Source organism: Marmota monax, unplaced genomic scaffold, assembly GCF_021218885.2.
Source record: "Marmota monax isolate L192 unplaced genomic scaffold, Marmota_monax_Labrador192_F-V1.1 WCK01_AAM20220418_F8-fsc00096, whole genome shotgun sequence".
Classification (NCBI taxonomy): Eukaryota; Metazoa; Chordata; class Mammalia; order Rodentia; family Sciuridae; genus Marmota; species Marmota monax.
The window spans coordinates 2,038,868-2,051,608 of record NW_026695236.1 but is presented as its reverse complement, the minus strand read 5'-3'; the positions used below and the strand labels follow the sequence as shown (position 1 = coordinate 2,051,608).

The 12,741-nt window shown below is 36.8% G+C and overlaps 1 protein-coding gene and 1 long non-coding RNA gene across 5 annotated transcripts in view; one reads left to right on the top strand and one right to left on the bottom strand.

Annotated features, from left to right (window-relative positions):
• Positions 1–200: 200 nt before the first annotated feature.
• Positions 201–12,741, bottom strand: part of Grm5 (glutamate metabotropic receptor 5) — a 464,549-nt gene continuing 452,008 nt past the window's right edge. For all 3 annotated transcript variants that reach the window (XM_046439401.2, XM_046439400.2, XM_058577374.1), the window contains one exon: positions 201–5,145. In XM_046439401.2, the coding sequence (XP_046295357.1) occupies positions 4,239–5,145 (907 nt within the window). In that variant the 3' untranslated portion in view covers positions 201–4,238. The remainder of the gene's footprint in view (positions 5,146–12,741) is intronic.
• Positions 4,492–12,741, top strand: part of LOC124089397 (uncharacterized) — a 26,264-nt gene continuing 18,014 nt past the window's right edge. Inside the window, exons 1-3 of one of the 2 annotated variants that reach the window (XR_006850729.2) lie at positions 4,492–4,586; positions 6,993–7,099; positions 11,025–11,091. This is a non-coding gene — a long non-coding RNA (uncharacterized LOC124089397). Of the gene's footprint in view, positions 4,587–4,834; positions 5,216–6,992; positions 7,100–11,024; positions 11,092–12,741 lie in introns of those variants that run through there. The other variant, XR_009226263.1, reaches the window with a different exon arrangement.

Sequence of the window (12,741 nt, the reverse complement as noted above, 5' to 3'; positions counted from 1 at the left end):
TAGATGTCTTTGGGGACAGCATATCTGGTTGATTTGTATTTTAATTTTATTATATTGTCCACTGCTTACTTCATAAACCCTGTAATTAAAAATGTGTATATCAATCAAAATTTTAAATTAATAGTGTGACTCTTTTCATCTTAGAAAACACTATTAGGTTAATATTCTAAACATTTGAGGGGAATAATATTAAGTCATACCATAGTTTCTTTTTTAATATTTTTCAAAACATAACTGACTTCACAAACACCAACTATAACATGATTTAGACAACTGAGAAACAGGCAAGTGTATTTTAAAATGCTAAAATAAAACACATTTATACAAGTACAAAGCAAAACTGCTGATAAAAATGTTAAACTTTATGAAAAAAATCATTTGCAATTCACATCAAAATAATTTAACATTCTCTATCATTTTAATAGTATAAGCTGCAACAACAGAAAAAACAGATACGCGCACACAATTTTAAAACCAAATCAGTTGTAAGTGCAGAAAAAGTAGGTACAAGCACTTGTAGCCCACACAAATCTTTTAGGATTGGCACCATCTCTCTAAAACATCTATATTCTATATAGATTTCTAATTACAACACCACCAGCAGCTGCCATTGAATTCTAGAAATACACACAATATACATAGTATATTTGTTCACATTGGGAAGATCAGTGAAATTCAACCAACTATTTTATACATGCCTCATTTTTCAATAGACAATAGAGAATCTTCCAGGCCTCAAACTGTTTCAAAGCAAATTCTAATTTATCTTTACACATTCACTGATCTGTATATTTTTTCACAGTATAAAATTGTAAATGGTAACTATAGAGATTCTGACAGCTTGAGGGTTATTAATAAGCTGTTGCTAAATGTGAACTCATATAATACCTTTGAAGTCTCCAAAACATGTACATTTTGCTGGGAGACTAGTATAGGAAAAGTTTTTTTTTTCTTTTTTTCTTTTTTCTTCTTTTTTTTTTATTTGTTTGTTTTTATTTAAAAAAAATTGTTTAATTCCTGGTTTGGAAGTCACAGAACTGCAAAAAAGCCATTATACAATTCAGTTACAGTCAGAAATAACTCCTAGTCTTCCTGATCACTTGCTGGTAATATCAATAGTTTGGAAAAGACTATTACTTTCAAGGATTAGCACATTTGGGGATTTGCTTTTTTCTCTTGCTTCAAATTTCTGATGATTTTCCTTTCCATACTCCCTTTCTGTTTTCCACTCCTAGCCTAAAAATAACTTTTCCCCCCAATCCAGATATGGTCTTCTCAGGCTGCCCCCACTCTTCTCCCACAGAAGACGAGGGGATTGCTTAATCCGTACAACTTGATCAACCCAGGTCTTCTCTTTTTCTTTCCAGGACCAGACTCTCTTGTAGTGTCACTTTGCTGATCCTTAGTATTTTCCTGTACTTTCCCTTTCCTTTTAGACATACAGATCCTTACTGAATTATCATTGGGCACCAGTAACAGATTGTTTCCAAGGAAATAAAAATAGGTACCCTGTATCTAGCCCTGGAGTACATGTCAGTTCTCTTTGTATTGTAGAGTTATTACTTGGAACCTGGTATTAGAATTGGCAAAGAGATAATTAGCATCATTCCAAAATAAAACATCTCAAGAATGTATCACTAATAATTTTATGTCCAATATACAATGTATTTAATGATGTGTCAAAGGTCATAGAAATATAGAGAAAAATACATCTTGTTCTCTATTTTTTTATTATTATAGTTGATAATGACGTGAAATAATCAGGTGAAAATTTATTTGCATTAAATTTTAATTTCTAATGAAGTTTCTCAAGGTGAACTTATAAACTTCTCATTTAAGGAAATGTTACTGACAAATAAAAACAAAGAATTTAGTCATGGAGAAAGTTTTTAAATTTTTTTTTTTTTTTTTTTTTTGGTCAGTAGAGTGAAACTTATTGTACTTGAGAATAAAATAGAAATCAATGTAAGGATTTAATGACACAAATTGTAAAGCTTAGAGAATAGAGCATATTTAGAAATATACCTAGGAAATCAAGACAGTAATCCCCAGATGAATGTCACCTTTCTGATGGGGATCCAGGAGTGTTAATATTTCCAAATATTTACATTAGTTTTTCAGGTGGAGGCAGACATTTTCTTTCAATGAAATTAGGAAAAATAGCTTCATGAATGAAATAGGATTTCATTTCTGTTTCAAGAGTCTCACTCATATTTGGGATCAGGGTGCTCTGATGATGTTATTTTCAAATCTGGCATAGGAGGTTTGATTACTGTTAAGAATATTTTAGAAAATTAACATTAGCTTTAAATGTTTTATATTGGGAGAACTGACTTCAAATTTCAAGTAAGAACATATCAGAAAAGGAAAATCCACAAGCAGTATATTCATTGTAACTTTTTAAAGAGGAGATGGTAAGTTATGCTGATGAATAGTCTTCAATTTCTCAATTTTTTTAAGTAGATGAGAGATTTAAAATAAGGATATTTAGCTAAAAGGAAAATTCTATTTATTTTTCTCTCTGCCAAAAATAGACTTCTGCCTCACAGCAAATCTTTTTCATAAGGCTATCTTTAGTATAAGGCTGGGTCAACTGAACTTTAAATTTATAGGACACCTCCTCCTTTTATTACTATCTTTATTTAGAAATCAAAAACATTTGGTACCTGAGGATAGCTGCAGTGGGATGAATAAAGAGATGACAGTGAATTCAGGTCTTGAGCTATGATTTCTACCTTATATGATCCTATCAAAGCACATATTTTTATTATAACTCTAAATCTCTTTTCTGCAGTATTTAAAAAGTGACAGTATGAAGTGCACAAAATCATATTAATACTTATTTTTAAAATGAAAATATTAATAGTTGCTTTGCCTTTTTTTCTTTTTTTTGGAATGGCTAAGAAAGACTTGTTAATATTCATTAAGGTTCCTCTGTTTCAGTATTCTGTATTGCTTTGAAAAATCTACGTTTGTCATAGTTCATAGCTGCCCTGTGTAAGCAGCCAGGAAAAGATAAAATCACTGCTCATTGGCATAGCAAAATCTTTGCTAAGCCTACTTGACACAGTTTAAAATTTTCAGTGTATTAATATTGTATTAATTTTTTCAACAATAGTCCCTCCAATAGTGACAACGTCTTCGTTAGGTCTACGGACCACTCTTCCAGTGGTGGGACTCAAAAAGAACAGAGGAGCTCTTGTGCATCAGGTTCTCAAAAGAAAGGAATGAAGAAGCCCAAATGCATATTTTAATATTTTAGCTGGCAACACTAACGGAACAGCATTCATAAGGAGTGGCTGTGTATCATGAAACAGATCGCCAGGCTGGAGCTCAAGAATTATTATTATTATAAAGAGAAATTCCAGCTACACAATGCACCCCAATGAGGGAATTACAAAATGGTATTCCAGAAAATATTATTATTATTTTTTTGCTACTCCAGTATTGATTGGCAACATGGTGAAATAGTCAAGAAATCTTCCACTGGTTTTTCTTGGTTAATGGAGGTGAATCTGAAATAACTAGGTGGAATTCCAGATGCAGGCTTTTGGAAGAGTATTTCACAACCAAATTGGAGAGGAAAGTCTCAGGTAGAAGCTCTAGGTGCATGAGCACAGCACTCACTATCCAGTTGTGTGTTATGCATGGGACATACTCACAACAACTCCCACCTCTAAGTACTGGGCCCAAGGTACTGCTTTCCAAGGTCTTTAAAGGAAGGAAAAAAATAAATAAATAAAAAAGTAACCAGAAAGGTTGACGTTTTGGTCCCAGATGTAAGAGTTTGTTAGAAAATGTACATTCATGTTTGGTGAATCAAAGACTCTTCTGGGAAAAGAATTAAAGTAAACAAATAAAACTTTTTACAGTTGCTTATTAACTACTCTTTCATCTTCCATTATGCTTTTTCACTGTCTCTGCTTTCCCTAGAGCAAAGCACTTGGTATGTAACTGTTTTAACAGACTCCTTGTCAGCCCTCAAAAATATAAGCAATGTTTCTTAAAAGCCCATGTTTTCTAAGGCCACTAGAAGAAAATCTGCCAAAAAATTTGTAGTTGGTGTCTTCGTCGGTTGTTGTGAAATAGCACTATAATCTCGTGTTTCCATCAAGGCTGAAATTGGCATCTTCTACCTCAGGTCCTAACCGGATGAGAACGCGTGTCAATGCGTCCCTCCGTGTGAACACGGAGATCTCTGCTCTGCATGCGGATCCCAGCATGGTTTCCAGTGACGTTCACAACGACGAGGAACTCTGAGTGTAATCTCTTATGATAAGAGTGTCATATTTGGGAGACGATGGTATACAGAGGGCCGATTCGGACACTGGCGAGTTGGGGGTCGTACTCCCCGAGTCCACTGAGTCTCTGAAAGGGGACGGCGGGGTGAGAGCCACCAGCTCCTCCAGGTCTGGCTTGCCGGCCGCCGCCTCGGGACCGGCCGCTGGGGTCTCCGGAGTAGCGCCCCCTACCTGTGAGGCTCCGGCTGCGGCCTGTGTGCCACCAGTGACCTCTATAGCTGGCAGAGGCTGGATTTCGGCGAACGTGGTCATGGTCGTGGGCAGTTGGATCTCTTTGGGGATCAGGTAGGACGAGCAGAGAGGAGCGCCCACTCCGGGGCCAGGAGCAGCTGTGGACAGCATCATGGAATTGAGCTCACTGATATTGGCGGTGAAGCGAGTCACCACGCTGCTGATCTGCTCCATGAGCGAGCCCTGCGAGGAGCTGCTGCGCGCTGCGGGCTCCGAATGCAGCGAGGGCACGTCGTCTTCCGTGCGGCTGGCCGAGCCCGCGCGGTGGCTCAGCGTGCTGATGGGCGACGGCGAGCGTGGCCGCGCTGGCGCAGGAAACTGCTCTTCCGCCTCCGCCACGTCGTACAGCGCCTTGGCACCCGCGTCTGGGGGCTCAGCCCCTGCTGGGCTAGCGCTAGCACAGCTCGCGCCACCCACGCCCCCAGACGCCCCTGGGCCCGCGCTGCCCGCGCCGGTGCCCAGCCCGCGGCTTTCCGTGCTCTTGGGGAAGGGCTTGATGACGGCCGTTTGGTTGGGGTTCTCTTTCTTGTTGATGTGGACCGACAGCCGCTGCCATAGGTGCTGTCCCCTACTCTTCTCGTTCTGGGCCCACGTGACAGATTTTCCATTAGAGCTGTTGAGAGAAAGAGAAGAGAGATGACTCAGCGAGGTCTGAAGGGGTCTTCCAGGTGGCTTCCCCAATGGTGGGTGATTGTGGGGACTGAGAAGGAAGGGCTTTTCATATTCTTTCAAGAAATCACACATCAAAAGGACATCATGGAAAGAGGCCTTTAGAAGTGTCCTTGGTTTTCTTCTGGGTTAAAGGCTGCTTTATTTTATCCGTATAAATATCCGTATTTTATCTGCTTTATTTTAGCTGTATCACTACCATGAACATGTGTCAGATGGGATAGAAAACTACAGGAGCATTTTTCAGGATTCTCTGCCCACCCTTGAGTACAATAGTTGTTTATGCTGCAAATCCAGAAACCAGGGTTTGTAGTATTGTAGTTGTGTTCAGGAGTGCCTGGTACAGGGTAAAGTTTTCCTAGAGTTAGATGGAGGGAACATTATAACTACAATCTAAACTCACAGTCTCAAGAGGGGAGAAGGGTAGTGAGAGAATCAGGGTTTACCAGGAAGTAGTATGGTTCAAATTCAAATTTTATAATGCAGTTTTATATTTATAACTAGGTATTTCTATCTGAACTTCAGAATTTGAACTTGGTTTTATTTAGGTTGGCTTATTTGCTGGAAAATAATTAATTAGAAATTCTCTACTTCACATAAATTCTCACATTCTTTTTAAGCTTAAAACTTGAATTCCACGTGTAAGAGTGAAATGCATCCCTATGGCACCTAAGATAGAGATCTCCAGTTTTGACCTTGATGAGTGTCATCTGACAAGGTCTTTCTCCCTCTATTCTTTCCCAAATAGTCCTTTTTGTTCTCCAACCTTGGCTCTGAAAGTTACTCTGATGAAGGTGTAGTTGGTTCCCATTCTCAAAGTCTGCACCCGTACCACCCCAACCTGACAGAACGACCTCAAAAACTGTTCTTCATCAGGAATATCATGTCCCTGACCTGCAGGGACATCACATGGAAAAAACTTGATGTGAATCCATGTCATGAATTACATGCAAGATTTCTGTGACTAGGGGATCTGTTATCTTTAATGCAGACATCTATATTTTAGGAGTTGTGACCAAGAGATAGCCTGGGGCAGTTTGAGAAGAACGGTGAAAAAATGTAGTTTTATTGTATTAATTATACATAAGACTCACCTAGGGTGTTTGTCAAAATTGCCAGGTTAGTCATTACCCCCCCCCCCATTCTGATTGTCTGAATTGGGTTTTAAGCATCTATGCTTTTTATCAGAACTCTCTTCTGTGTCCCCTTCCCGAAGGTGACTGATGCTGGTGTTTCACTGAGGAACTCTGACAGAAAGCTATCCTTTGTTCTGGGCTCTCATCTCTCCATTGTCAAGCAGGGGTCTAAACCCTGTTTGGAGCCCACTTGCTTTAAGGTTGTCTGATTGCACCCGCCAGATCCACTCTGCCTGAGACACTTGCTCCTTTGGAAACAGACCACTGTCTCTATAGCCCTTTTAACAACATTCTTCTTGACTTTCCTATACTGCTTGCTTCTTCATCTGTCCCTTTTTACTTTGTGGTATTCCTTTTTCTACTACTTCCTGTGAAATCTCATTTCATTTAATCTGCTCTATATATTACAACCTAATGTCCTTCAGAATTCTGGAATGTGAGATATTTCTCACCACCCCCACCCACTTTTCTGGAAAGGATGAATGAAATCATTTCCAGATTTGGAGGTTGCTATGCATCTATAGTAGCCGAAAGGATACTGCCAAATGCTTGACTTTCCATTCTAACACTGTCTCAGGATTTGTTTTTTTCCATTTTGTATTAACCTGACCTGCTACCTTTTAAGTTTTCAGTGCATTACTTTTCTTTTTCCCAGGTGACCACTAACTTCTGCATCATGGCACAGAAGAAATGGGCCAGGTTATTCATGGGATTTGATTGAGAGGATGGTTGCCAACTACTCCCTTTCTCTGCTACCTGCAGGTAAGAAACAGCCATTTTGGGAAGAGCAATTAGTCTTTCAGGTCACTGAGGCCTCTTTTAATACAAAGCATAGACTAGAAACCAGAAGCATAACTGGATTTATTCAAGCAAGCTTTACCCTAGAGATGCTTTTGCTTTCAGCAGAGCAGTTTTGTAACATTTACTTTTAAAAGTCTTTCTCTTTCATTCTCTCTTGAATGCTTTTAGATTACTATGATGGAACATAACTTTGGATGTTAACAGTGACAGTCTTTGGACTCACACATAGTCATGCCTCAAACTATGACAGCATACCGAAAAACTTTTTGGTGAATATGTGAAAAGAGAACCATCCTAACTAACAAGTTTTGAATAAAATAGTTACATCTAATTTTCTGATTGTGCCTTTGCACACAGTGCCCATGGCCTTGAGGGAGAAAGAGCACAAGAGCATCTGAATAGACATAGAAGACATCAGAGAAATGGAGTCCAAATCAGAGCACTTCATTTCATTCTGTAGAACATTACAGATTTTTTTTCCCCAAAGCAAACAAGAATTCATAAGAAAAAGAAAAAACTACTCATGATGTTACTTAGCTCTTTATTAGTGAAATGTAGGTTTTATGAAGTCAGTTCTTATTCAATGACAACAAAATCTTACCAAGACTTTTATAGATGAATAGGATTTTTCAGCTAACAGGGCCATGTGTGGTGCTGTGGAAAGTGTAATGGACAAGAGATACTGGATTCTAATTCTGGATCTGCCATCCTGGATGCTTGAGGAAGAATAATTTCTAAGTTTCAGCAAGAAGCAGACAATGATTCAATTGGCAAAAGTTATTTTGAGGATTCAGTGAAACAACTCAGGTATATAGTAAGGAGAATGTGTCTAAGAATGTTCAGTTTTTGTGTTCAATGTGAATACAACATGTCAGTAAATAAAAGCAATATACTCAATGCCATTTTGAGCCCCAGTAAAAGAGAAAGAATTAAGGAAAAAATAAAATACATGGTAAAGCTATAAAATCTTTCAAGTTGTTTCTCCTTACTTAACCAATTTTAACAAATATTTGAATCCCTAGTCTTTCATCCTCTTTTTCTTACCCTCAGCTGTGTTTCTGATTGGTCCCATCTGTTCCCACTAAATTCCATGTTATTCTCTTCTTGAAATGCTTTTTCATTGTGCTCCCTTCTCTCTTCTACTTTCTTTTTTGCTTAGACACAGTATATTTATTTACTTTCACATTTCACTTTAATTTTCTTGAAGAAAGCTCTCCTTAACTGAGACCCTGATTAGGCTGACTTCCATTTCTGTAGCCATTTAGGCATTTGATAACTCTGGGTCATATGTGTGTCGCATCTGCCAGATGGGCATCACAAAGGCACAGGTTTGTTATGTCCATAAAACCCAGTGTGTGTGTTGCCTAGCACACTGCACACACTCAAAACTATATTGGGGCCAATAATTGAATGGATAAATGCATTTCATTTTTAAAATTTCATATTTTTTCTGTTAGAAATGAAGTTTCAAAGATGATTTAATATTAATTTTGTCTTATGGATTTATTTACTTTGTATATCACTTCCTTTAAATCAGTAGTACTCAGTGTATCTAGATAAAAGATATTTCATCAATTAAATATGGTCTTGATATCTACAATGAAAATCATGAATACTTTTTTCATTCATCGCTATGTGTGTGTGTGTGTGTGTGTGTGTGTGTGAGTGTGAGTGCACGCGTGCACGCGAGTGAAATTTCTCAGTGATGAAGCTTAATGAAGCAATATGGATAGTAGAAGGGAAATAGAACCTAAATGGTGGGTCTAAGAGCTGACCCTGATTAATGCTGGGCAAATCATTTAGCACTTTTGAGATTCCTTATGGCTAAAAAAGGAAGAAATGAATATCCATTGCCCAACTCACATGATTTTTTGGAGGATCTAATAGATACATACATAAGAGTGTTCTCAATAAAGTATAGCAGTTCTGGAAGCTCAAGAAATTATTCATTATTGTGAAATCTTCCACTCAATGGAGATGAGATATTGAGTTTATTATTTAGGCTGAGGATTTTTTTTTTTCAGCAGCAGGATTACATGTTTATTTTAGTGGCTTGAGGAAAACAAAAGAAAGGAAACTTTTCTTTACCTCTCCATAGATTTTACCTTTCTCCACTGCATATATTGGTTGTTAGAAAATCAGTGGAGGAAAGAGGAGTGGAAGAGAGAGAGACAAGACAAAATGTTTTGCTACATATAGGAAGAAACCCCAAAATGCTTCCACTATTTTCCAGGTACCATTAATCCTTTCTCAGACATAATAATACTGTACAATGTGATGTCTTCTCTTTTGTGATAATTTGCTCCTTACTTTTGAATAAAAAATAAGCAGCATATCAATAATGTTGAGTGTTTATCGACTTTTTTGTTTTCTTGGTTTTTTTGTTTGTTTGTTTACATTTCAGGTCTGCAAAAATGACAACTTCTACCTTGAGAAGTTTCCACTTCTTCTTTCCTTCAGTATAGGCACTTAAATAATTTATTAATTTCCAGCAGGCTCTAAATGTCAGCTTAATGGTTTCTCTACTTATCGCCCAAATTGAAGAAATTAGAGCATTTTGCCACAACATGACATCATTAGAGGCAAACATTAATAGAGAGAGAAGTTGACCGTCAAAAACTTTGTGGAATTTATAATTTTTTTATTCAAATGATTATTGAATAAACTGTGTAGTGTTTAGTCCTCAGAACATGTTTAGGGTTGTATGAACAGTACATAAGCAATTAAAATTCTTCTATGTTACTGAATTTTATAAAAAGATAAAGCTAAACAACACTTTTATTTTTTGTTGCATGGTCTAAGTTATGAAGTTCCTTCATAACTTAAATAGTTGCAGGGCATCAGAAAACTCTGAGTAATCAAACATGCCCTCCAAAAGTTAACAAGTATTTTTTATTAAAAATGGTCTTCATTACTGAGCCTCTCTTGTTTGGGTATTTTGATTTGAAGGGTAGCCAGGAGGGAGATGTATGATTATGAGCTTTCTAAGATTAAAATATTTGAAAAATAAAAAACTTGAAATGTTGTTAGAACATAGCAACTGCTGCCTGCAGAATGACATCAGAAAATATTAAGTGAATGAAAGAATTTCATAATTTAAGAATATTATAAACTGAAAATTTTCAGTGGTGATTCCATTTTTTTGGTTAGTTTTCTTAGAGTTTTGTATCCATATATTTTACTTTATAATTTGACTTGAATTACAAAGTATGGTGATACAATTTTTAAAGAACACTAAAGAATTTGATAGTGTTTATTTTCAGACATTTTAAAGTAGGTGAACAAATTTCTTTCTAACCTTTGCCCAAAACCTGACATCTAGGGGCTGGGGTTGTGTGGCTCAATGGTAGAGCGCTTGCCTAGCACGTGAGGCAATGGGTTTGAACTTCAGCATCACATAAAAATAAATAAAACCTGACATCTTGATTTTGAAAATTACACTGAGAAACACACTATAACATGTAAGAAAGTAGCAGAATTATCTATATAAATTTCCTCAGTTACACTATATAAAGAGCTATCTGTTGACAGAAACAAGTTAAATGGCCATGGCGATGTATGCATTAGAAATGTTTGCATAGAGAAAAACACTTAGGTGAAAGGAAATGAAACCAAGGACTAATTACCTAATACAGATAGAAGAATCCAAGCAATCCACCTTGTGTTTACACAGTGCTTTATAAAGTATGTTTGGGAATGCTCTGATTGTAAAAGATAGGTAGGAACAACATCTTTATCAACCTTTTCAAGGATGAGAAAACCAAAGCTCAGTGAGATTGGGTGATTTGCCCGAAACAGTTACAGAGTTAACAAATGGCAAAGTGAGACTAATGCCATCTCCTGATTTATAATTACAATTTACACTGTCCATACTTTCTTTTTGAAGTTAGACCTCCTTAATCCACAGAAGAAAACCTCAGATGATATCTGGAGATGATATGTGTTTAAACTAGGTAAGCCAGTCATTTTATTTATAGTCTCTCTTGCCCAATGTTTCTGGACTTCTTAATCATACGCTTACTCATATGCTTAAGAAAGCACTCTACATCTTTTTGTGGCCATTAAATCAAATAGCACAAGTTCATTAGGTAACAGTGTTTGTCAGAGATAATGATTGGATGTCTCAATGATGGAGGCACTTGAAGCCTACAACCATATAAATTAATATTATTTGACAGTTCTCAGCCTTTTTTTCTCTTTCATGCTGTAATGCAATAAAAAACACTTTTCCCATGGATGTTCTAATTCTCTCATTTTGTCTCTGACTCATTTTAGAATTCCAATAATATGTTTTTTGGATAACTTTATATCTGTACTATTTTGAAAAGTTTGTCATTTAAACTAATAACAACAAATAATATGTTTTAACTTTGCAAACGATTTTTATTCATGAATGCTTTTTAATACTGTGAATGAAAATTACTGATGTATGAGACAGCTCTCAAGGAGGGTAAGATGGAGTTAAAGAGAGAAGACAGGTGCAGAAGGCTAACATTATTAGGTGTTCACAGTATTTTGACGGAGAGGTTGTTTATCCTTATGACATTGAAAGGAGGAAGCAGATGGACAGGTGGAAGAATGCTAAAAACAGGGAAACTGAAGTATGGCAGTGAAGCATGCAAACAAGGAATCAGTTCATTGGGCTCTAACGGGACATATCAGGAGGGAGTCAAAATTTCATAAGAGGGGAAAACCATTTCTAGCAGGAGTGGTCAGAGAAAGGTACCTTCCAATAGGGGACAGCATGCATCCAGGCTTTGAATAATTGATAGACGATGGTGATGTACAAAGAGAGTGATAGACATTGCCCTCCATGAAAGATAGCAGTGACAGTGACAAAAATCCACAAGGAATGTTCAAGAGAGAAAATCCACTAGGTTCAAAAAGATAACCATGGGCCCAGTTTGACTATCGGGATATAGTAGATGCTAAAGTATTGGAAGGTACAGGTTAGACTATATTGTCTTCTATAAAAATTCTTGCTATTACACTACCCCCAATCTATAAAGATCTACTTCCCCCTTCTCTCTTTCTCTATTTGAATAATCCCTTAATAATAACTCTGTGTTTCTCCTCAGTGTCTGGAATGCATACATGGTTGAATATATTAGACCACAAAAGCAGGCTGATTATTAGATATGAATAAAACCTACATTCTTGATAAATAAATGAAGAAATAACCATGTCTTCTTTTTGTTATTCCTAAGCCATTGAAATTCTGTTATTTAATGTTTATATTTTTGATCATTAGCTCAGCAGACAATTAGGATGCAGGCACAATGCCATCATCTTTGTAAACATTCAACCAGCTTCATCCATGGATGCTATTTCCCATCTAACTCTAGTCCTGATCCTCCTTCAGGAAAATGTTAAGACCAAATTTATATATTTTTTAAGTTAATTAGTTCTTTAGAGATTGAGGAATAGGGAAAATTGTCTTAGGCAAAATAGTGCAATCTGGGGAAGATTAAAGAGGTTGTTCTGATAATATAGGGATACAATGTTAAGATGCTAATGAGTGTGCCAAAAATGAGGATGGAAAGAATGAACCAATAGGAAAACTACTGTGAAAGAAAAGACATTTGTTTTTGACCATTGGGTTT